General features: G+C 59.1%; 1 protein-coding gene across 1 annotated transcript in view; it reads left to right on the top strand.

Moving 5' to 3' along the window:
* The first annotated feature begins 184 nt into the window (after nt 1–184).
* Nucleotides 185–24441, top strand: part of LOC144486926 (transmembrane protein 178B-like) — a 291574-nt gene continuing 267317 nt past the window's right edge. The window contains exon 1 of the mRNA XM_078204941.1: nt 185–1001. Within this exon, the coding sequence (XP_078061067.1) occupies nt 644–1001 (358 nt within the window). The 5' untranslated portion in view covers nt 185–643. The remainder of the gene's footprint in view (nt 1002–24441) is intronic.

Raw genomic sequence — 24441 nt, forward strand, 5'->3', positions numbered from 1 at the left:
TCTCTCTGCCTGGAGGTGAGGATAGAGTTTCTCTGAGCCTCTCTGTATTTCTCTCTGTGTCTGTATCCCTGAATCTATCTCTCTCTCTCAGGCTCTGTGTGTCTCTCACTCTTCATTGTGTGTCTCTGAGTGGAGCTGAGTGAGGATGGAGTTTCTCTGAGCCTCTCTGTGTATTTCTCTCTCTCTCTATTTCTCTGTCTCTCTCTCTTTGGGTGAGGTGAGGATGGAGTTTCTCTGAGCCTGTGTGTGTATTTCTCCCTCTCTCTCTATCGCTGTCCCTGTCTCTCTGGGTGAGGTGAGGATGGAGTTTCTCTGAGCCTGTGTGTGTGTCTCTCCCTCTCTCTCTATCGCTGTCCCTGTCTCTCTGGGTGAGGATGGAGTTTCTCTGAGCCTGTGTGTGTATTTCTCTCTCTCTCTCTATCGCTGTCCCTGTCTCTCTGGGTGAGGTGAGGATGGAGTTTCTCTGAGCCTGTGTGTGTGTCTCTCCCTCTCTCTCTATCGCTGTCCCTGTCTCTCTGGGTGAGGATGGAGTTTCTCTGAGCCTGTGTGTGTATTTCTCTCTCTCTCTCTATCGCTGTCCCTGTCTCTCTGGGTGAGGTGAGGATGGAGTTTCTCTGAGCCTGTGTGTGTGTCTCTGTGTGAAATGGCGGCGATGAAGCTGCTGACAGGAGCAGGTTTGTTGTTGGCAGTCTGTGCTCTGGGCCTGCTGGCGATGGCAATCTGTACAGATTATTGGTATGAGACAGACGCCCGCAGACACCGGGACCGCTGTAAGAATTACGCCAACAAGAGGAACGATCCCGGTTTCATCTACATCCCCAACCAGAACCTGCCCCTCCGCCAGCCCCGGCTCCCCGGGCACAGAGCCCGCAGGTACTTCCTGGCATCGGCATCTCTCGATTCACACTGCAGCCGCCACTTCAACTCCACCATCCTGGGGCTGTGGAGGAAATGCCATCGCCAGGGATTCGACCAGGACACAGAGGAGCTCATCTTCAAAGGTGAGGGGGTGAGGGGGGGGGGGGGGGGGGTGAGGGGGGGGTGGGGGGGGGGGGGTGAGGGGGGGGTGGGGGGGGGGGGTGAGGGGGGGGTGGGGGGGGGGGGGGTGAGGGGGGGGTGGGGGGGGGGTGAGGGGGGGGTGGGGGGGGGGGGGTGAGGGGGGGGTGGGGGGGGGGGTGAGGGGGGGTGGGGGGGGGGGTGGGGGGGGGGTGAGGGGGGGTGGGGGGGGGGGTGAGGGGGGGGGGTGGGGGGGGGGGGTGAGGGGGGGGTGGGGGGGGGGTGAGGGGGGAGAGGGGGGGGGAGGTGAGGGGGGGGTGAGGGGGGGGGGTGAGGGGGGGGGGTGAGGGGGGGGGGTGAGGGGGGGGGGGTGAGGGGGGGGGTGGGGGGGGGTGAGGGGGGGTGAGGGGGGGGGGTGAGGGGGGGGGGTGGGGGGGGGTGGGGGGGTGGGGGGGGGGGTGGGGGGGGGGTGGGGGGGTGGGGGGGGGGTGAGGGGGGGGGGTGAGGGGGGGGTGGGCGGGGGGGGGTGAGGGGGGGGGTGGGGGGGGTGGGGGGGGGGGAGGGGGGGGTGAGGTAGGGGGGGTGGGGGGGGGTGAGGTGGGGGGGAGAGGGGGGGTGAGGTGGGGGGGAGAGGGGGGGTGGAGTGAGGGGGTGGGGGGGTGGAGTGAGGGGGTGGGGGGATGGAGTGGGGGGGTGGGGTGGGGGGATGGAGTGGGGGGGTGGAGTGGGGGGGTGGAGTGAGGGAGTGAGGGGGTGGGGAGGGGGGTGGAGTGAGGGGGTGGGGAGGGGGGTGGAGTGAGGGGGTGGGGAGGGGGGTGGAGTGAGGGGGTGGGGGGATGGAGTGGGGGGTGGGGTGGGGGGATGGAGTGGGGGGTGGGGTGGGGGGATGGAGTGGGGGGGTGGAGTGAGGGAGTGAGGGGGTGGGGAGGGGGGTGGAGTGAGGGGGTGGGGAGGGGGGTGGGGAGGGGAGTGGGGAGGGGGGTGGGGAGGGGGGTGGGGAGGGGGGTGGAGTGAGGGGGTGGGGAGGGGGGTGGGGAGGGGGGTGGGGAGGGGGGTGGGGAGGGGGGTGGAGTGAGGGGGTGGGGAGGGGGGTGGAGTGAGGGGGTGGGGAGGGGGGTGGGGAGGGGGTGGAGTGAGGGGGTGGGGAGGGGGTGGAGTGAGGGGGTGGGGAGGGGGGTGGAGTGAGGGGGTGGGGAGGGGGGTGGAGTGAGGGGGTGGGGAGGGGGGTGGAGTGAGGGGGTGGGGAGGGGGGTGGAGTGAGGGGGTGGGGAGGGGGGTGGGGAGGGGGGTGGGGAGGGGGGTGGAGTGAGGGGGTGGGGAGGGGGTGGAGTGAGGGGGTGGGGAGGGGGGTGGAGTGAGGGGGTGGGGAGGGGGGTGGAGTGAGGGGGTGGGGAGGGGGGTGGAGTGAGAGGGTGGGGGGGTGGAGTGAGGGGGTGGGGGGTGGACTGAGGGGGTGCGGGGGGTGGAGTGAGGGGGGGTGGTGTGAGGGGGTGGGGTGGGGGTGGTGTGAGGGGGTGGGGGGGTGGGGTGGGGGGGTGGAGTGAGGGGGTGGGGGGGTGGAGTGAGGGGGTGGGGGTGGAGTGAGGGGGGTTTGGAGTGAGGGGGTGGGGGATTGGAGTGAGGGGGTGGGGGTTGGAGTGAGGGGGTGGGGGGGTGGAGTGAGGGGGAGGAGGTGGGGGGTGGACTGAGTGGGGGGGTGGACTGAGTGGGGGAGGTGGACTGAGGGGAAAGAGGTGGGGGTGGATTGATGGTGTGTGGTGGAGGTGGGCGGAGGGGGAGTGGGGAAGGGGGTTGTGGGGGAGTGTGGGGTAGGGGGGAGTGGGGGGGGGTGGAGTGGGGTGCGGGGGAGTGGGGGGAGGGGGATGGGGAGGGGTGTGTGGGGAGGGGGATGGGGAGGGGAGTGTGGGGAGGGGGGTGGGGAGGGGGGTGTGGGGAGGGGGAGTGTTGGGGCAGGAAGGGGCGGCGGGGAGGGGGGGTCGGGGGGAGTGTGGGTAGGGGGTGGGGGGGGAGTGTGGGGAGGGGGTTTGGGGAGAGTGTGGGGAGGGGGATGGGGGGGAGTGTGGTTAGGGGGCGGGGGGGAGTGTGGGTAGGGGGGTGGGGCGGAGTGTGGGGAGGGGGCATGGGGGGGAGTGTGGGGAGGGGGGGTGGGGAGGGGAGTGTGGGGAGGGGGGATGGGGAGTGGAGTGTTGGGAGGGGGAATGGGTGGGGAGTGTGATGGGGGGGAGTGTGGGGTGGGGGGAGTGTGGGGAGGGGGGTGGGGGGAGTGGGGGGAGTGTGGGGAGGGGGGTGGGGGGAGTGTGGGGAGGGGGTGGGGAGTGAGTGTGGGGAGGGGGGTGGGGGGTGGGGGGGTGAGTGTGGGGAGGGGGGGTGGGGGGTGAGTGTGGGGAGGGGGGTGGGGGTGAGTGTAGGGAGGAGTGTGGGGTGGGGGTTTGGGGGGGAGTGTGGGGAGGGTTGTGGGGGGGGGAGTGTGGAGAGGGGGGATGGGGGGGAGTGTGGAGAGGGGGGATGGGGGGGAGTGTGGGGAGGGGGGATGGGGGGGTGTGGGGAGGGGGTGGACTGGGTGGGAGGGGGTGGACTGTGGGGGATGGGGTGGGGGTGGAGGGGGTGGGGGTGGACTGTTGGTGTAGGGGGTGGAGGGGGATCAGGGGGTGGGAGGGGAGTGTGGGGAGGGGGTGGACTGGAGGGGAGGGGGTGGGGAGGGGGTGGACTGGAGGGGAGGGGGTGTAGGGGGGCGGAGGGGGACGGGGATGGGGTGGACTGGGGGGGGGGAGTAGGAGGGGGTGGCCTGGGGAGGGGGTGTAGGGGGGCGGAGGGGGGGGTGGACTGGGGGGGGGGGGGAGTAGGAGGGGGGTGGCCTGGGGGGGTGGAGTGGGAGGGGGAGTGGGAGAGGGTGCACTGGGGGGAGGGGAGTGGGAGGAGGGGGGAGGGGGAGTGGGAGGAGGGGGAGTGGGAGGAGGGGGCGGGGAGAGGGAGTGGGAGGAGGGGGACGGGGGGGGGAGGAGGGGGAGGGGGAGTGGGAGAGGGTGCACTGGGGAGAAAGGAGTGGGAGGAGGGGGGAGGGGGAGGGGAAGGGGAGGGGAGGGGGTGGACTGGGGGGAGTGGGAGGGGGTGGGACTGGGGGGAGGGGTGCGGGAGTGGGAGGGATGGACTGAGGAGCAGGGCAGGGGTTGGATTGGGGGGGAGGGGGTGAACTGGGGGGAGAGGGAGGGGGTGGGGGAGGGAGGTGAACTGGGGGGTGGGGGAGGAGGTGAACTGGGGGGTGGTAGTGGGGGAGGTGGTGAACTGGGGTGAGGGGGTGGTAGAGGGGGTGGAATGGAGGGAGGGGGTGGACTGGAGGGAGGGGGTGAGTGAGGGGGTTGACTGGGAGGAGGTGGTGATCGAGGGGGTAAACTGGGGGGAGGGGGTGAACTGGGTGGAGGGGGTGGGCATGGGGGGGATGGGGTGGGGGAGGGGGATGGACTGGATGGAGGGGAGGGGGTGGAATGGGGGGGAGGGGGTGGACTGAGGGGGTGGAATGGGGGGGAGGGGGTGGACTGGGGGGTGGGGGTGGACTGGGGGGGAATGGGGGGAGGGTGTGGACTGGGGGGGGAATGGAGGGGAGGGGTGGACTGGGGGGTGCAGGGGTGGACTGGGGAGGACGGGTGTGGACATGGAGGAGCCATGGTGGATTGGATGGAGCTGGGTGGACTGGGCGGGGAGTGGGGCAGTTGGACTGTGGGATTGAAGAGTGGGGGTGAAGAGTGTGGGTGGACTGGAGCAGAAGAGAGTCGATGGGAGGGACGGGGGGGGGGGGGGGGGGGGGGTCTGGGGTAGTGTGGGTGGACGGGGTGGGAGGAAGAGGACAATCTGTGGGGGGCGGGAGAGAGGACGGTCTGCAGGGGGAGGGGTAGGAGGGCGGTCTGCGGGGCGGAGGAGGGCGGTCTGCAGGAGGGGGGAGAGGACGGTCTGTAAAAGGAAGAGGGCAGTTTGCGGGGGAGAAAGGTGGGTGGTCTGGAGTGGAGAGGAGGTGTATAGAAGGGTGTGGGAGGAGTGGGGGTGGACTGAATGGAGTGGGAGAGAGTGGGTGAATTGGGGAGGAGGGGGTAGAGGGTGAACTGGGGAAAAGAGGTTCTATGAGAGGCAGAGGGGGGCTGGGGTAGTGTGGGTGGACGGGGGGGATGGCGTTGTATAGGGGTGTTCTGAGTGGGAGCGATCACGAGAAGAGAGGGTGGCCTGGGGGAGGGAGAGTAAGAATGGACTGTGGTGGAGACGGAGTGTGGGGGACTGGGAGGAGTGGTGGAGAGAAGGTGGTTTGGCAGAGAGAGGGTGGATTGGGGGGAGGTTGGGTGGACTTTGGGGTGAGTGGGAGAGGACTGGGAGAGAGAGGGTGGCCTGTGGGAAGAGGGCATGGGCTTTCGGGAGAAGAGAAGAGAGGGTTGACTGGGTGATAGGGAGGGAGAGGTTGGATTGGGGGATGTGGGTGGACTGAGGGAGAAGAAGATGCAGAGAGGGTGATCTGTGGGGGGAGAGGGAGGAAAGAGAGGAGTGGGCATGGACTAGTGTGGAAAAGAGGTGTGGGAGATGGACTGTGGGGGGAGAGGGTGGACTGGGGGAGGGGGCGGAGGAACTGGGGGAGTGGGAGAGAGAAAGTGCATCTTTGGGGGAGGTGGTGGTCTGGAGGAGAAGAGGGTGGTGAGAGGGTTGTCTGTGAGGTGGGAGGGTGGTCTGGGGTGAGTGGGTGGACTGCAGGGGAAAGAGAGGGGTTGTCTGTGGGGGGGCTGTGGGCAAGACCAGAGGGGGAGAAGGTGGTCTGTGGGGGAGATTGAATGGAAGGAGGGGAGGAAAGAGTTGGACGGGAGTGTGGGTGTATGGGGGGGAGGGAAGAAGAGGTGGTCAGGACAGGGGGGCTGAATCTGGGCGTGGATGGTGTCCGGGGGTTTTGGGTGTGTATGGCGCCTCTGGGTTTTGGGTGTGTATGGTGTCCCTGGGTTTTGGGCGGGTATGGTGTCCCTGGGTTTTGGGTGCGTATGGCGCCTCTGGGTTTTGGGTGTGTATGGTGTCCCTGGGTTTTGGGCGTGTATGGCGTCCCTGGGTTTTGGGCGTGTATGGCGCCTCTGGGTTTTGGGCGTGTATGGCGCCTCTGGGTTTTGGGTGTGTATGACGTCCCTGGGTTTTGGGCGTGTATGGTGTCCCTGGGTTTTGGGTGTGTATGGCGCCTCTGGGTTTTGGGTGTGTATGACGTCCCTGGGTTTTGGGTGTGTATGGCGCCTCTGGGTTTTGGGTGTGTATGACGTCCCTGGGTTTTGGGCGTGTATGGTGTCCCTGGGTTTTGGGTGTGTATGGTGTCCCTGGGTTTTGGGTGCGTATGGTGTCTCTGGGTTTTGGGTGTGTATGACGTCCCTGGGTTTTGGGCGTGTATGGTGTCCCTGGGTTTTGGGTGCGTATGGTGTCTCTGGGTTTTGGGCGTGTATGGTGTCCCTGGGTTTTGGGCGTGTATGGTGTCCCTGGGTTTTGGGTGCGTATGACGTACCTGGGTTTTGGGCGTGTATGGCGTCCCTGGGTTTTCGGCGTGTATGGCGCCTCTGGGTTTTGGGCGTGTATGGCGTCCCTGGGTTTTGGGTGTGTATGGCGCCTCTGGGTTTTGGGTGTGTATGGCGCCTCTGGGTTTTGGGCGTGTATGGCGTCCCTGGGTTTTGGGCGTGTATGGCGCCTCTGGGTTTTGGGCGTGTATGGTGTCCCTGGGTTTTGGGTGTGTATGGTGTCCCTGGGTTTTGGGCGTGTATGGCGCCTCTGGGTTTTGGGTGTGTATGGTGTCCCTGGGTTTTTGGGTGTGTATGGTGTCCCTGGGTTTTGGGCGTGTATGGTGTCCCTGGGTTTTGGGCGTGTATGGTGTCCCTGGGTTTTTGGCGTGTGTGGCGTCCCTGGGTTTTGGGTGTGTATGGTGTCCCTGGGTTTTGGGCGTGTATGGCGTCCCTGGGTTTTGGGCGTGTATGGTGTCCCTGGGTTTTGGGTGTGTATGGTGTCCCTGGGTTTTGGGCGTGTATGGTGTCCCTGGGTTTTGGGTGTGTATGGCGCCTCTGGGTTTTGGGTGTGTATGGTGTCCCTGGGTTTTGGGTGTGTATGGCGCCTCTGGGTTTTGGGTGTGTATGGTGTCCCTGGGTTTTGGGTGTGTATGGTGTCCCTGGGTTTTGGGCGTGTATGGCGTCCCTGGGTTTTGGGCGTGTATGGCGCCTCTGGGTTTTGGGCGTGTATGGTGTCCCTGGGTTTTGGGTGTGTATGGCGCCTCTGGGTTTTGGGTGTGTATGACGTCCCTGGGTTTTGGGTGTGTATGGCGCCTCTGGGTTTTGGGTGTGTATGACGTCCCTGGGTTTTGGGCGTGTATGGTGTCCCTGGGTTTTGGGTGTGTATGGTGTCCCTGGGTTTTGGGTGCGTATGGTGTCTCTGGGTTTTGGGTGTGTATGACGTCCCTGGGTTTTGGGCGTGTATGGTGTCCCTGGGTTTTGGGTGCGTATGGTGTCTCTGGGTTTTGGGCGTGTATGGTGTCCCTGGGTTTTGGGCGTGTATGGTGTCCCTGGGTTTTGGGTGCGTATGACGTACCTGGGTTTTGGGCGTGTATGGCGTCCCTGGGTTTTGGGCGTGTATGGCGCCTCTGGGTTTTGGGCGTGTATGGCGTCCCTGGGTTTTGGGTGTGTATGGCGCCTCTGGGTTTTGGGTGTGTATGGCGCCTCTGGGTTTTGGGCGTGTATGGCGTCCCTGGGTTTTGGGCGTGTATGGCGCCTCTGGGTTTTGGGCGTGTATGGTGTCCCTGGGTTTTGGGTGTGTATGGTGTCCCTGGGTTTTGGGCGTGTATGGCGCCTCTGGGTTTTGGGTGTGTATGGTGTCCCTGGGTTTTTGGGTGTGTATGGTGTCCCTGGGTTTTGGGCGTGTATGGTGTCCCTGGGTTTTGGGCGTGTATGGTGTCCCTGGGTTTTTGGCGTGTGTGGCGTCCCTGGGTTTTGGGTGTGTATGGTGTCCCTGGGTTTTGGGCGTGTATGGCGTCCCTGGGTTTTGGGTGTGTATGGTGTCCCTGGGTTTTGGGTGTGTATGGTGTCCCTGGGTTTTGGGCGTGTATGGTGTCCCTGGGTTTTGGGTGTGTATGGCGCCTCTGGGTTTTGGGTGTGTATGGTGTCCCTGGGTTTTGGGTGTGTATGGCGCCTCTGGGTTTTGGGTGTGTATGGTGTCCCTGGGTTTTGGGTGTGTATGGTGTCCCTGGGTTTTGGGCGTGTATGGCGTCCCTGGGTTTTGGGCGTGTATGGCGCCTCTGGGTTTTGGGCGTGTATGGTGTCCCTGGGTTTTGGGTGTGTATGGTGTCCCTGGGTTTTGGGTGTGTATGGTGTCCCTGGGTTTTGGGCGTGTGTGGTGTCCCTGGGTTTTGGGCGTGTATGGCGCCTCTGGGCTTTGGGCGTGTATGGTGTCCCTGGGTTTTGGGCGTGTGTGGTGTCCCTGGGTTTTGGGCGTGTATGGCGCCTCTGGGTTTTGGGCGGGTATGGTGTCCCTGGGTTTTGGGCGTGTATGGCGCCTCTGGGTTTTCGGTGTGTATGGTGTCCCTGGGTTTTGGGTGTGTATGGTGTCCCTGGGTTTTGGGTGTGTATGGTGTCCCTGGGTTTTGGGCGTGTATGGCGTCCCTGGGTTTTGGGCGTGTATGGTGTCCCTGGGTTTTGGGTGTGTATGGTGTCCCTGGGTTTTGGGCGTGTATGGTGTCCCTGGGTTTTGGGTGTGTATGGCGCCTCTGGGTTTTGGGTGTGTATGGTGTCCCTGGGTTTTGGGTGTGTATGGCGCCTCTGGGTTTTGGGTGTGTATGGTGTCCCTGGGTTTTGGGTGTGTATGGTGTCCCTGGGTTTTGGGCGTGTATGGCGTCCCTGGGTTTTGGGCGTGTATGGCGCCTCTGGGTTTTGGGCGTGTATGGTGTCCCTGGGTTTTGGGTGTGTATGGTGTCCCTGGGTTTTGGGTGTGTATGGTGTCCCTGGGTTTTGGGCGTGTGTGGTGTCCCTGGGTTTTGGGCGTGTATGGCGCCTCTGGGCTTTGGGCGTGTATGGTGTCCCTGGGTTTTGGGCGTGTGTGGTGTCCCTGGGTTTTGGGCGTGTATGGCGCCTCTGGGTTTTGGGCGGGTATGGTGTCCCTGGGTTTTGGGCGTGTATGGCGCCTCTGGGTTTTCGGTGTGTATGGTGTCCCTGGGTTTTGGGTGTGTATGGTGTCCCTGGGTTTTGGGTGTGTATGGTGTCCCTGGGTTTTGGGTGTGTGTGGTGTCCCTGGGTTTTGGGTGCGTATGGCGTCCCTGGGTTTTGGGCGTGTATGGCGTCCCTGGGTTTTGGGCGTGTATGGCGTCCGTGGGCTTTGGGCGCGTATGGCATCCCTGGGTTTTGGGTGCATATGGCGCCTCTGGGATTTGGGCGTGTTTGGTGTCCCTGGGTTTTGGGCGTGTATGGCGTCCCTGGGCTTTGGGCGTACATGGCGTCCAGGGGTTTTGGCTGCGTATGGTGTCCCTGAGTTTTGGGTGTGTATGGCGTCCCTGAGTTTTGGGTGTGTATGGCGTCCCTGGGTTTTGGGTGTGTATGGCGTCCCTGGGTTTTGGGTGTGTATGGCGTCCCTGTGTTTTGGGCATGTATGGTGTCCCTGGGTTTTGGGCGTGTATGGTGTCCCTGGGTTTTGGGCATGTATGGTGTTCCTGGGTTTTGGGTGTGTATGGCGCCTCTGGGTTTTGGGCGTGTATGGCGTCCCTGGGTTTTGGGTGTGTATGGCGCCTCTGGGTTTTGGGTGTGTATGGCGCCTCTGGGTTTTGGGCGTGTATGGTGTCCCTGGGTTTTGGGTGTGTATGGCGCCTCTGGGTTTTGGGTGTGTATGGCGTCCCTGGGTTTTGGGCGTGTATGGCGCCTCTGGGTTTTGGGCGTGTATGGTGTCCCTGGGTTTTGGGTGTGTATGGTGTCCCTGGGTTTTGGGCGTGTATGGCGCCTCTGGGTTTTGGGTGTGTATGGTGTCCCTGGGTTTTTGGGTGTGTATGGTGTCCCTGGGTTTTGGGTGTGTATGGTGTCCTTGGGTTTTGGGCGTGTATGGTGTCCCTGGGTTTTGGGTGTGTATGGTGTCCCTGGGTTTTGGGCGTGTATGGTGTCCCTGGGTTTTGGGCGTGTATGGTGTCCCTGGGTTTTGGGCGTGTATGGTGTCCCTGGGTTTTGGGCGTGTATGGTGTCCCTGGGTTTTGGGCGTGTACGGTGTCCCTGGGTTTTGGGCGTGTATGGTGTCCCTGGGCTTTGGGCGTGTATGGTGTCCCTGGGTTTTTGGCGTGTGTGGCGTCCGGGGGTTTTGGGTGTGTATGGTGTCCCTGGGATTTGGGCGTGTATGGCGTCCCTGGGTTTTGGGCGTGTATGGTGTCCCTGGGTTTTGGGTGTGTATGGTGTCCCTGGGTTTTGGGCGTGTATGGTGTCCCTGGGTTTTGGGTGTGTATGGCGCCTCTGGGTTTTGGGTGTGTATGGTGTCCCTGGGTTTTGGGTGTGTATGGCGCCTCTGGGTTTTGGGTGTGTATGGTGTCCCTGGGTTTTGGGTGTGTATGGTGTCCCTGGGTTTTGGGCGTGTATGGCGTCCCTGGGTTTTGGGCGTGTATGACGTCCTTGGGTTTTGGGCGTGTATGGCGTCCCTGGGTTTTGGGCGTGTATGGCGCCTCTGGGTTTTGGGCGTGTATGGTGTCCCTGGGTTTTGGGTGTGTATGGTGTCCCTGGGTTTTGGGTGTGTATGGTGTCCCTGGGTTTTGGGCGTGTGTGGTGTCCCTGGGTTTTGGGCGTGTATGGCGCCTCTGGGCTTTGGGCGTGTATGGTGTCCCTGGGTTTTGGGCGTGTGTGGTGTCCCTGGGTTTTGGGCGTGTATGGCGCCTCTGGGTTTTGGGCGGGTATGGTGTCCCTGGGTTTTGGGCGTGTATGGCGCTTCTGGGTTTTCGGTGTGTATGGTGTCCCTGGGTTTTGGGTGTGTATGGTGTCCCTGGGTTTTGGGTGTGTGTGGTGTCCCTGGGTTTTGGGTGCGTATGGCGTCCCTGGGTTTTGGGCGTGTATGGCGTCCCTGGGTTTTGGGCGTGTATGGCGTCCGTGGGCTTTGGGCGCGTATGGCATCCCTGGGTTTTGGGTGCGTATGGCGCCTCTGGGATTTGGGCGTGTTTGGTGTCCCTGGGTTTTGGGCGTGTATGGCGTCCCTGGGCTTTGGGCGTACATGGCGTCCAGGGGTTTTGGCTGCGTATGGTGTCCCTGAGTTTTGGGTGTGTATGGCGTCCCTGAGTTTTGGGTGTGTATGGCGTCCCTGGGTTTTGGGTGTGTATGGCGTCCCTGGGTTTTGGGTGTGTATGGCGTCCCTGTGTTTTGGGCATGTATGGTGTCCCTGGGTTTTGGGCGTGTATGGTGTCCCTGTGTTTTGGGCATGTATGGTGTCCCTGTGTTTTGGGCATGTATGGCGTCCCTGGGTTTTGGGGGTGTGTGCTGTCCCTGGGTTTTGGGTGCGTATGGCGTCCCTGGGTTTTGGGCGTGTATGGCGTCCCTGGGTTTTGGGCGTGTATGGCGTCCGTGGGCTTTGGGCGCGTATGGCATCCCTGGGTTTTGGGTGCGTATGGCGCCTCTGGGATTTGGGCGTGTTTGGTGTCCCTGGGTTTTGGGCGTGTATGGCGTCCCTGGGCTTTGGGCGTACATGGCGTCCAGGGGTTTTGGCTGCGTATGGTGTCCCTGAGTTTTGGGTGTGTATGGCGTCCCTGAGTTTTGGGTGTGTATGGCGTCCCTGGGTTTTGGGTGTGTATGGCGTCCCTGGGTTTTGGGTGTGTATGGCGTCCCTGTGTTTTGGGCATGTATGGTGTCCCTGGGTTTTGGGCGTGTATGGTGTCCCTGTGTTTTGGGCATGTATGGTGTTCCTGGGTTTTGGGTGTGTATGGCGCCTCTGGGTTTTGGGCGTGTATGGCGTCCCTGGGTTTTGGGTGTGTATGGCGCCTCTGGGTTTTGGGTGTGTATGGTGTTCCTGGGTTTTGGGTGTGTATGGCGTCCCTGGGTTTTGGGTGTGTATGGTGTCCCTGGGTTTTGGGCGTGTGTGGCGCCTCTGGGTTTTGGGTGTGCATGGCGCCTCTGGGTTTTGGGCGTGTATGGTGTCCCTGGGTTTTGGGCGTGTGTGGTGTCCCTGGGTTTTGGGCGTGTATGGCGCCTCTGGGTTTTGGGCGGGTATGGTGTCCCTGGGTTTTGGGCGTGTATGGCGCCTCTGGGTTTTCGGTGTGTATGGTGTCCCTGGGTTTTGGGTGTGTATGGTGTCCCTGGGTTTTGGGTGTGTATGGTGTCCCTGGGTTTTGGGTGTGTGTGGTGTCCCTGGGTTTTGGGTGCGTATGGCGTCCCTGGGTTTTAGAACATAGAACATAGAACATTACAGCGCAGAACAGGCCCTTCGGCCCACGATGTTGCACCGACCAGTTAAAAAAAAACTGTGACCCTCCAACCTAAACCAATTTCTTTTCGTCCATGAACCTATCTACGGATCTCTTAAACGCCCCCAAACTAGGCGCATTTACTACTGATGCTGGCAAGGCATTCCAATCCCTCACCACCCTCTGGGTAAAGAACCTACCCCTGACATCGGTTCTATAACTACCCCCCCTCAATTTAAAGCCATGCCCCCTCGTGCTGGATTTCTCCATCAGAGGAAAAAGGCTATCACTATCCACCCTATCTAAACCTCTAATCATCTTATATGTTTCAATAAGATCCCCTCTTAGCCGCCGCCTTTCCAGCGAAAACAATCCCAAATCCCTCAGCCTCTCCTCATAGGATCTCCCCTCCATACCAGGCAACATCCTGGTAAACCTCCTCTGCACCCTCTCCAAAGCCTCCACATCCTTCCTGTAATGTGGGGACCAGAACTGCACACAGTACTCCAAGTGCGGCCGCACCAGAGTTGTGTACAGTTGCAACATAACGCTACGACTCCTAAATTCAATCCCCCTACCAATAAACGCCAAGACACCATATGCCTTCTTAACAACCTTATCTACTTGATTCCCAACTTTCAGGGATCTATGCACACATACACCTAGATCCCTCTGCTCCTCCACACTATTCAAAGTCCTCCCGTTAGCCCTATACTCAACACATCTGTTATTCCTACCAAAGTGAATTACCTCACACTTCTCCGCATTAAACTCCATCCGCCACCTCTCGGCCCAACTTTGCAACCTGTCTAAGTCTTCCTGCAAACTACGACACCCTTCCTCACTGTCTACCACACCACCGACTTTGGTGTCATCAGCAAATTTGCTAATCCACCCAACTATACCCTCATCCAGATCATTAATAAATATTACAAACAGCAGTGGCCCCAAAACAGATCCCTGAGGTACACCACTTGTAACCGCACTCCATGATGAATATTTACTATCAACCACCACCCTCTGTTTCCTATCCGCTAGCCAATTCCTGATCCAATTTCCTAGATCACCCCCAATCCCATACATCTGCATTTTCTGCAGAAGCCTACCATGGTGAACCTTATCAAACGCCTTACTAAAATCCATATATACCACGTCCACTGCCTTGCCCCCATCCACCTCCTTGGTCACTTTCTCAAAAAACTCAATAAGGTTAGTAAGGCACGACCTACCTGCCACAAAACCATGCTGACTATCACCTATCAATTCATTACTCTCCAAATAACTATAAATCCTATCCCTTATAATTTTTTCCAACATCTTGCCGACAACAGAAGTGAGACTCACCGGTCTATAATTCCCGGGGAAGTCTCTGTTCCCCTTCTTAAACAATGGGACAACATTCGCTAACCTCCAATCTTCTGGTACTATACCAGAGGCCAACGACGACCTGAAGATCAGAGCCAGAGGCTCTGCAATCACTTCTCTTGCCTCCCAGAGAATCCTTGGATAAATCCCATCCGGACCAGGGGATTTATCTATTTTCAGACCCTCCAGAATATCCTGCACATCCTCCTTATCAACTGTAATACTGTCTATTCTACTCCCTTGCAACCCAGTGTCCTCCTCAGCTATATTCATGTCCCCTTGCGTGAACACCGAAGAGAAATATTGGTTCAATGCTTCACCAATCTCCTCCGGTTCCACACATAACTTCCCTCTGCCATCTATAACTGGCCCTAAACTTGCCCTAACCAACCTTCTGTTCTTGACATACCTATAGAACGCCTTAGGATTCTCTTTAACCCTATCCGCCAAAGTCTTCTCATGTCCCCTTTTAGCCCTTCTAAGCTCGCTCTTCAACTCCCTCTTAGCCAATCTAAAGCTTTCTAGTGCACTACCCGAGTGCTCACGTCTCATCCGAACATAAGCCTCCTTTTTCTTTTTAACCAACAAAGAAACTTTTTTGGTGCACCACGGTTCCCTAGCCCTACCAATTCCTCCTTGCCTGACAGGGACATACCTATCACAGACTCGCAGTAGCTGCTCCTTGAAAAAACTCCACATGTCGGACGTTCCCAGTCCCTGTAATCTCCTAGTCCAACCTATGTTTCCTAATTCTCTCCTAATAGCCTCATAATTACCCTTCCCCCAGCTAAAACCACTGGCCCGAGGTTCATGCCTATCCCTTTCCATCACTAAGGTGAACGTAACCGAATTGTGGTCACTATCACCAAAATGCACACCAACTTCCAAGTCTAGCACCTGGTCTGGCTCATTTCCCAGCACCAGATCCAATATAGCCTCACCTCTAGTTGGCCTGTCTACATACTGAGTCAAAAAACCTTCCTGCACGCTTTGAACAAAAACTGACCCCTCTAACGAGCTAGAGCTATAACAATTCCAGTCAATATTAGTCAAGTTAAAATCCCCCATAACAATTGCCCTATTACTTTCACTCCTAAGCAGGATTGACTCCGCAATCCTTTCCTCAACCTCTCTAGAACTTTTAGGAGGTCTATAAAAGACTCCCAACAGGGTGACCTCTCCTCTCCTATTTCTAATCTCCGCCCATACTACCTCAACAGATAAGTCCTCATCAAACCTCCTCTCTGACACTGTGATACAATCTCTGACCAATAATGCTACCCCTCCCCCTCTTCTACCTCCTTCCCTACTTCGACTAAAACATTTGAACCCCGGGACCTGCAGCATCCATTCCTGCCCCTGCTCTATCCATGTCTCTGAAATAGCCACAACATCGAAGTCCCAGGTACTGATCCACGCTGCAAGTTCACCCACTTTATTGCGAATACTCCTGGCATTGAAGTATACACATTTCAAACCCTGCTCCACCCCACCTCTGCAATGCCGTGCATTGCAGTCCCCATCCATGCATCCCTCACTTTCAGCCCCACTACTCAGGATCCCTCCCCCCCCCGAATCAGTTTAAACCTCCCTGCATGGCCTTAGCAAATTTACCCCCCAGGATATTGGTCCCCTTCTGATTAAGGTGTAGACCATCCTTCTCATAGAGGTCACACCTTCCCCAGTACGAGCCCCAATTGCTTAAGTACCTGAACCCCTCCCTCCTGCACCATCCCCTCAGCCATGAATTCAAACCTTCCCTCTCCCTATTCCTCTCTAAACTATCCCGTGGTACAGGCAAGAGTCCAGAGATAACCACTCTGTCAGTCTTGGCCTTTAGTTTCCACCCCAACTCCATAAATCCCTGCCTAATATCCCCTTCCCCTATCCTCCCTATGTCGTGTGTCCCCACATGTACAATAACTTGTGGTTTATCTCCCTCCCCCCTAAGAGTCCTGAATACCCTGTCAGACACATCCCGGACCCCAGCCCCTGGTAGGCAACACACCAACCCTGAGTCCCTACCTTTAGTTCCGACCCTCCTATACGTTTTGGGCGTGTATGGCGTCCCTGGGTTTTGGGCGTGTATGGCGTCCGTGGGCTTTGGGCGCGTATGGCATCCCTGGGTTTTGGGTGCGTATGGCGCCTCTGGGATTTGGGCGTGTTTGGTGTCCCTGGGTTTTGGGCGTGTATGGCGTCCCTGGGCTTTGGGCGTACATGGCGTCCAGGGGTTTTGGCTGCGTATGGTGTCCCTGAGTTTTGGGTGTGTATGGCGTCCCTGAATTTTGGGTGTGTGTGGCGTCCGGGGGTTTTGGGTGTGTATGGTGTCCCTGGGTTTTGGGCGTGTATGGCGTCCCTGAGTTTTGGGCGTGTATGGTGTCCCTGGGTTTTGGGTGTGTATGGTGTCCCTGGGTTTTGGGCGTGTATGGTGTCCCTGGGTTTTGGGTGTGTATGGCGCCTCTGGGTTTTGGGTGTGTATGGTGTCCCTGGGTTTTGGGTGTGTATGGCGCCTCTGGGTTTTGGGTGTGTATGGTGTCCCTGGGTTTTGGGTGTGTATGGTGTCCCTGGGTTTTGGGCGTGTATGGCGTCCCTGGGTTTTGGGCGTGTATGGCGCCTCTGGGTTTTGGGCGTGTATGGTGTCCCTGGGTTTTGGGCGTGTGTGGTGTCCCTGGGTTTTGGGCGTGTATGGCGCCTCTGGGCTTTGGGCGTGTATGGTGTCCCTGGGTTTTGGGCGTGTGTGGTGTCCCTGGGTTTTGGGCGTGTATGGCGCCTCTGGGTTTTGGGCGGGTATGGTGTCCCTGGGTTTTGGGCGTGTATGGCGCCTCTGGGTTTTCGGTGTGTATGGTGTCCCTGGGTTTTGGGTGTGTATGGTGTCCCTGGGTTTTGGGTGTGTATGGTGTCCCTGGGTTTTGGGTGTGTGTGGTGTCCCTGGGTTTTGGGTGCGTATGGCGTCCCTGGGTTTTGGGCGTGTATGGCGTCCCTGGGTTTTGGGCGTGTATGGCGTCCGTGGGCTTTGGGCGCGTATGGCATCCCTGGGTTTTGGGTGCGTATGGCGCCTCTGGGATTTGGGCGTGTTTGGTGTCCCTGGGTTTTGGGCGTGTATGGCGTCCCTGGGCTTTGGGCGTACATGGCGTCCAGGGGTTTTGGCTGCGTATGGTGTCCCTGAGTTTTGGGTGTGTATGGCGTCCCTGAGTTTTGGGTGTGTATGGCGTCCCTGGGTTTTGGGTGTGTATGGCGTCCCTGGGTTTTGGGTGTGTATGGCGTCCCTGTGTTTTGGGCATGTATGGTGTCCCTGGGTTTTGGGCGTGTATGGTGTCCCTGTGTTTTGGGCATGTATGGTGTTCCTGGGTTTTGGGTGTGTATGGCGCCTCTGGGTTTTGGGCGTGTATGGCGTCCCTGGGTTTTGGGTGTGTATGGCGCCTCTGGGTTTTGGGTGTGTATGGCGCCTCTGGGTTTTGGGCGTGTATGGTGTCCCTGGGTTTTGGGTGTGTATGGCGCCTCTGGGTTTTGGGTGTGTATGGCGTCCCTGGGTTTTGGGCGTGTATGGCGCCTCTGGGTTTTGGGCGTGTATGGTGTCCCTGGGTTTTGGGTGTGTATGGTGTCCCTGGGTTTTGGGCGTGTATGGCGCCTCTGCGTTTTGGGTGTGTATGGTGTCCCTGGGTTTTTGGGTGTGTATGGTGTCCCTGGGTTTTGGGTGTGTATGGTGTCCTTGGGTTTTGTGCGTGTATGGTGTCCCTGGGTTTTGGGTGTGTATGGTGTCCCTGGGTTTTGGGCGTGTATGGTGTCCCTGGGTTTTGGGCGTGTATGGTGTCCCTGGGTTTTGGGCGTGTATGGTGTCCCTGGGTTTTGGGCGTGTATGGTGTCCCTGGGTTTTGGGCGTGTATGGTGTCCCTGGGCTTTGGGCGTGTATGGTGTCCCTGGGTTTTTGGCGTGTGTGGCGTCCGGGGGTTTTGGGTGTGTATGGTGTCCCTGGGTTTTGGGCGTGTATGGTGTCCCTGGGTTTTGGGTGTGTATGGCGCCTCTGGGTTTTGGGTGTGTATGGCGTCCCTGGGTTTTGGGCGTGTATGACGTCCTTGGGTTTTGGGCGTGTATGGCGTCCCTGGGTTTTGGGCGTGTATGGCGCCTCTGGGTTTTGGGCGTGTATGGTGTCCCTGGGTTTTGGGTGTGTATGGTGTCCCTGGGTTTTGGGTGTGTATGGTGTCCCTGGGTTTTGGGCGTGTGTGGTGTCCCTGGGTTTTGGGCGTGTATGGCGCCTCTGGGCTTTGGGCGTGTATGGTGTCCCTGGGTTTTGGGCGTGTGTGGTGTCCCTGGGTTTTGGGCGTGTATGGCGCCTCTGGGTTTTGGGCGGGTATGGTGTCCCTGGGTTTTGGGCGTGTATGGCGCCTCTGGGTTTTCGGTGTGTATGGTGTCCCTGGGTTTTGGGTGTGTATGGTGTCCCTGGGTTTTGGGTGTGTATGGTGTCCCTGGGTTTTGGGTGTGTGTGGTGTCCCTGGGTTTTGGGTGCGTATGGCGTCCCTGGGTTTTGGGCGTGTATGGCGTCCCTGGGTTTTGGGCGTGTATGGCGTCCGTGGGCTTTGGGCGCGTATGGCATCCCTGGGTTTTGGGTGCGTATGGCGCCTCTGGGATTTGGGCGTGTTTGGTGTCCCTGGGTTTTGGGCGTGTATGGCGTCCCTGGGCTTTGGGCGTACATGGCGTCCAGGGGTTTTGGCTGCGTATGGTGTCCCTGAGTTTTGGGTGTGTATGGCGTCCCTGAGTTTTGGGTGTGTATGGCGTCCCTGGGTTTTGGGTGTGTATGGCGTCCCTGGGTTTTGGGTGTGTATGGCGTCCCTGTGTTTTGGGCATGTATGGTGTCCCTGGGTTTTGGGCGTGTATGGTGTCCCTGTGTTTTGGGCGTGTATGGCGTCCCTGGGTTTTGGGCGTGTATGGTGTCCCTGGGTTTTGGGTGTGTATGGTGTCCCTGGGTTTTGGGTGTGTATGGTGTCCCTGGGTTTTGGGCGTGTGTGGTGTCCCTGGGTTTTGGGCGTGTATGGCGCCTCTGGGCTTTGGGCGTGTATGGTGTCCCTGGGTTTTGGGCGTGTGTGGTGTCCCTGGGTTTTGGGCGTGTATGGCGCCTCTGGGTTTTGGGCGGGTATGGTGTCCCTGGGTTTTGGGCGTGTATGGCGCCTCTGGGTTTTCGGTGTGTATGGTGTCCCTGGGTTTTGGGTGTGTATGGTGTCCCTGGGTTTTGGGTGTGTATGGTGTCCCTGGGTTTTGGGTGTGTGTGGTGTCCCTGGGTTTTGGGTGCGTATGGCGTCCCTGGGTTTTGGGCGTGTATGGCGTCCCTGGGTTTTGGGCGTGTATGGCGTCCGTGGGCTTTGGGCGCGTATGGCATCCCTGGGTTTTGGGTGCGTATGGCGCCTCTGGGATTTGGGCGTGTTTGGTGTCCCTGGGTTTTGGGCGTGTATGGCGTCCCTGGGCTTTGGGCGTACATGGCGTCCAGGGGTTTTGGCTGCGTATGGTGTCCCTGAGTTTTGGGTGTGTATGGCGTCCCTGAGTTTTGGGTGTGTATGGCGTCCCTGGGTTTTGGGTGTGTATGGCGTCCCTGGGTTTTGGGTGTGTATGGCGTCCCTGTGTTTTGGGCATGTATGGTGTCCCTGGGTTTTGGGCGTGTATGGTGTCCCTGTGTTTTGGGCATGTATGGTGTCCCTGTGTTTTGGGCATGTATGGCGTCCCTGGGTTTTGGGGGTGTGTGCTGTCCCTGGGTTTTGGGTGCGTATGGCGTCCCTGGGTTTTGGGCGTGTATGGCGTCCCTGGGTTTTGGGCGTGTATGGCGTCCGTGGGCTTTGGGCGCGTATGGCATCCCTGGGTTTTGGGTGCGTATGGCGCCTCTGGGATTTGGGCGTGTTTGGTGTCCCTGGGTTTTGGGCGTGTATGGCGTCCCTGGGCTTTGGGCGTACATGGCGTCCAGGGGTTTTGGCTGCGTATGGTGTCCCTGAGTTTTGGGTGTGTATGGCATCCCTGAGTTTTGGGTGTGTATGGCGTCCCTGGGTTTTGGGTGTGTATGGCGTCCCTGGGTTTTGGGTGTGTATGGCGTCCCTGGGTTTTGGGTGTGTATGGCGTCCCTGTGTTTTGGGCATGTATGGTGTCCCTGGGTTTTGGGCGTGTATGGTGTCCCTGTGTTTTGGGCATGTATGGTGTTCCTGGGTTTTGGGTGTGTATGGCGCCTCTGGGTTTTGGGTGTGTATGGCGTCCCTGGGTTTTGGGTGTGTATGGCGCCTCTGGGTTTTGGGTGTGTATGGCGCCTCTGGGTTTTGGGCGTGTATGGTGTCCCTGGGTTTTGGGCGTGTGTGGTGTCCCTGGGTTTTGGGCGTGTATGGCGCCTCTGGGTTTTGGGCGGGTATGGTGTCCCTGGGTTTTGGGCGTGTATGGCGCCTCTATGTTTTCGGTGTGTATGGTGTCCCTGGGTTTTGGGTGTGTATGGTGTCCCTGGGTTTTGGGTGTGTATGGTTTCCTTGGGTTTGGGTGTGTGTGGTGTCCCTGGGTTTTGGGTGCGTATGGCGTCCCTGGGTTTTGGGCGTGTATGGCGTCCCTGGGTTTTGGGCGTGTATGGCGTCCGTGGGCTTTGGGCGCGTATGGCATCCCTGGGTTTTGGGTGCATATGGCGCCTCTGGGATTTGGGCGTGTTTGGTGTCCCTGGGTTTTGGGCGTGTATGGCGTCCCTGGGCTTTGGGCGTACATGGCGTCCAGGGGTTTTGGCTGCGTATGGTGTCCCTGAGTTTTGGGTGTGTATGGCGTCCCTGAGTTTTGGGTGTGTATGGCGTCCCTGGGTTTTGGGTGTGTATGGCGTCCCTGGGTTTTGGGTGTGTATGACGTCCCTGTGTTTTGGGCATGTATGGTGTCCCTGGGTTTTGGGCGTGTATGGTGTCCCTGTGTTTTGGGCATGTATGGTGTTCCTGGGTTTTGGGTGTGTATGGCGCCTCTGGGTTTTGGGCGTGTATGGCGTCCCTGGGTTTTGGGTGTGTATGGCGCCTCTGGGTTTTGGGTGTGTATGGCGCCTCTGGGTTTTGGGCGTGTATGGTGTCCCTGGGTTTTGGGTGTGTATAGCGCCTCTGGGTTTTGGGTGTGTATGGCGTCCCTGGGTTTTGGGCGTGTATGGCGCCTCTGGGTTTTGGGCGTGTATGGTGTCCCTGGGTTTTGGGTGTGTATGGTGTCCCTGGGTTTTGGGCGTGTATGGCGCCTCTGCGTTTTGGGTGTGTATGGTGTCCCTGGGTTTTTGGGTGTGTATGGTGTCCCTGGGTTTTGGGTGTGTATGGTGTCCTTGGGTTTTGGGCGTGTATGGTGTCCCTGGGTTTTGGGTGTGTATGGTGTCCCTGGGTTTTGGGCGTGTATGGTGTCCCTGGGTTTTGGGCGTGTATGGTGTCCCTGGGTTTTGGGCGTGTATGGTGTCCCTGGGCTTTGGGCGTGTATGGTGTCCCTGGGTTTTTGGCGTGTGTGGCGTCCGGGGGTTTTGGGTGTGTATGGCGTCCCTGGGTTTTGGGCGTGTATGGCGTCCCTGGGTTTTGGGCGTGTATGGCGTCCCTGGGTTTTGGGTGTGTATGGTGTCCCTGGGTTTTGGGCGTGTATGGTGTCCCTGGGTTTTGGGTGTGTATGGCGCCTCTGGGTTTTGGGTGTGTATGGTGTCCCTGGGTTTTGGGTGTGTATGGCGCCTCTGGGTTTTGGGTGTGTATGGTGTCCCTGGGTTTTGGGCGTGTATGGCGTCCCTGGGCTTTGGGCGTACATGGCGTCCAGGGGTTTTGGCTGCGTATGGTGTCCCTGAGTTTTGGGTGTGTATGGCGTCCCTGAGTTTTGGGTGTGTATGGCGTCCCTGGGTTTTGGGTGTGTATGGCGTCCCTGGGTTTTGGGTGTGTATGGCGTCCCTGTGTTTTGGGCATGTATGGTGTCCCTGGGTTTTGGGCGTGTATGGTGTCCCTGTGTTTTGGGCATGTATGGTGTTCCTGGGTTTTGGGTGTGTATGGCGCCTCTGGGTTTTGGGCGTGTATGGCGTCCCTGGGTTTTGGGTGTGTATGGCGCCTCTGGGTTTTGGGTGTGTATGGCGCCTCTGGGTTTTGGGCGTGTATGGTGTCCCTGGGTTTTGGGCGTGTGTGGTGTCCCTGGGTTTTGGGCGTGTATGGCGCCTCTGGGTTTTGGGCGGGTATGGTGTCCCTGGGTTTTGGGCGTGTATGGCGCCTCTGGGTTTTCGGTGTGTATGGTGTCCCTGGGTTTTGGGTGTGTATGGTGTCCCTGGGTTTTGGGTGTGTATGGTGTCCCTGGGTTTTGGGTGTGTGTGGTGTCCCTGGGTTTTGGGTGCGTATGGCGTCCCTGGGTTTTGGGCGTGTATGGCGTCCCTGGGTTTTGGGCGTGTATGGCGTCCGTGGGCTTTGGGCGCGTATGGCATCCCTGGGTTTTGGGTGCGTATGGCGCCTCTGGGATTTGGGCGTGTTTGGTGTCCCTGGGTTTTGGGCGTGTATGGCGTCCCTGGGCTTTGGGCGTACATGGCGTCCAGGGGTTTTGGCTGCGTATGGTGTCCCTGAGTTTTGGGTGTGTATGGCGTCCCTGAGTTTTGGGTGTGTATGGCGTCCCTGGGTTTTGGGTGTGTATGGCGTCCCTGGGTTTTGGGTGTGTATGGCGTCCCTGTGTTTTGGGCATGTATGGTGTCCCTGGGTTTTGGGCGTGTATGGTGTCCCTGTGTTTTGGGCATGTATGGTGTTCCTGGGTTTTGGGTGTGTATGGCGCCTCTGGGTTTTGGGCGTGTATGGCGTCCCTGGGTTTTGGGTGTGTATGGCGCCTCTGGGTTTTGGGTGTGTATGGCGCCTCTGGGTTTTGGGCGTGTATGGTGTCCCTGGGTTTTGGGTGTGTATGGCGCCTCTGGGTTTTGGGTGTGTATGGCGTCCCTGGGTTTTGGGCGTGTATGGCGCCTCTGGGATTTGGGCGTGTATGGTGTCCCTGGGTTTTGGGTGTGTATGGTGTCCCTGGGTTTTGGGCGTGTATGGCGCCTCTGCGTTTTGGGTGTGTATGGTGTCCCTGGGTTTTTGGGTGTGTATGGTGTCCCTGGGTTTTGGGTGTGTATGGTGTCCTTGGGTTTTGGGCGTGTATGGTGTCCCTGGGTTTTGGGTGTGTATGGTGTCCCTGGGTTTTGGGTGTGTATGGCGCCTCTGGGTTTTGGGCGTGTATGGTGTCCCTGGGTTTTGGGTGTGTATGGCGCCTCTGGGTTTTGGGTGTGTATGGCGTCCCTGGGTTTTGGGCGTGTATGGCGCCTCTGGGTTTTGGGCGTGTATGGTGTCCCTGGGTTTTGGGTGTGTATGGTGTCCCTGGGTTTTGGGCGTGTATGGCGCCTCTGGGTTTTGGGTGTGTATGGCGTCCCTGGGTTTTGGGCGTGTATGGCGCCTCTGGGTTTTGGGCGTGTATGGTGTCCCTGGGTTTTGGGTGTGTATGGTGTCCCTGGGTTTTGGGCGTGTATGGCGCCTCTGCGTTTTGGGTGTGTATGGTGTCCCTGGGTTTTTGGGTGTGTATGGTGTCCCTGGGTTTTGGGTGTGTATGGTGTCCTTGGGTTTTGGGCGTGTATGGTGTCCCTGGGTTTTGGGTGTGTATGGTGTCCCTGGGTTTTGGGCGTGTATGGTGTCCCTGGGTTTTGGGCGTGTATGGTGTCCCTGGGTTTTGGGCGTGTATGGTGTCCCTGGGTTTTGGGCGTGTATGGTGTCCCTGGGTTTTGGGCGTGTATGGTGTCCCTGGGCTTTGGGCGTGTATGGTGTCCCTGGGTTTTTGGCGTGTGTGGCGTCCGGGGGTTTTGGGTGTGTATGGTGTCCCTGGGTTTTGGGCGTGTATGGCGTCCCTGGGTTTTGGGCGTGTATGGTGTCCCTGGGTTTTGGGTGTGTATGGTGTCCCTGGGTTTTGGGCGTGTATGGTGTCCCTGGGTTTTGGGTGTGTATGGCGCCTCTGGGTTTTGGGTGTGTATGGTGTCCCTGGGTTTTGGGCGTGTATGGCGCCTCTGGGTTTTCGGTGTGTATGGTGTCCCTGGGTTTTGGGTGTGTATGGTGTCCCTGGGTTTTGGGCGTGTATGGCGTCCCTGGGTTTTGGGTGTGTATGGTGTCCCTGGGTTTTGGGCGTGTATGGCGTCCCTGGGCTTTGGGCGTACATGGCGTCCAGGGGTTTTGGCTGCGTATGGTGTCCCTGAGTTTTGGGTGTGTATGGCGTCCCTGAGTTTTGGGTGTGTATGGCGTCCCTGGGTTTTGGGTGTGTATGGCGTCCCTGGGTTTTGGGTGTGTATGGCGTCCCTGTGTTTTGGGCATGTATGGTGTCCCTGGGTTTTGGGCGTGTATGGTGTCCCTGTGTTTTGGGCATGTATGGTGTTCCTGGGTTTTGGGTGTGTATGGCGCCTCTGGGTTTTGGGCGTGTATGGCGTCCCTGGGTTTTGGGTGTGTATGGCGCCTCTGGGTTTTGGGTGTGTATGGCGCCTCTGGGTTTTGGGCGTGTATGGTGTCCCTGGGTTTTGGGCGTGTGTGGTGTCCCTGGGTTTTGGGCGTGTATGGCGCCTCTGGGTTTTGGGCGGGTATGGTGTCCCTGGGTTTTGGGCGTGTATGGCGCCTCTGGGTTTTCGGTGTGTATGGTGTCCCTGGGTTTTGGGTGTGTATGGTGTCCCTGGGTTTTGGGTGTGTATGGTGTCCCTGGGTTTT

This window comes from Mustelus asterias, unplaced genomic scaffold (assembly GCF_964213995.1).
Source record: "Mustelus asterias unplaced genomic scaffold, sMusAst1.hap1.1 HAP1_SCAFFOLD_522, whole genome shotgun sequence".
Taxonomy (NCBI): domain Eukaryota; kingdom Metazoa; phylum Chordata; class Chondrichthyes; order Carcharhiniformes; family Triakidae; genus Mustelus; species Mustelus asterias.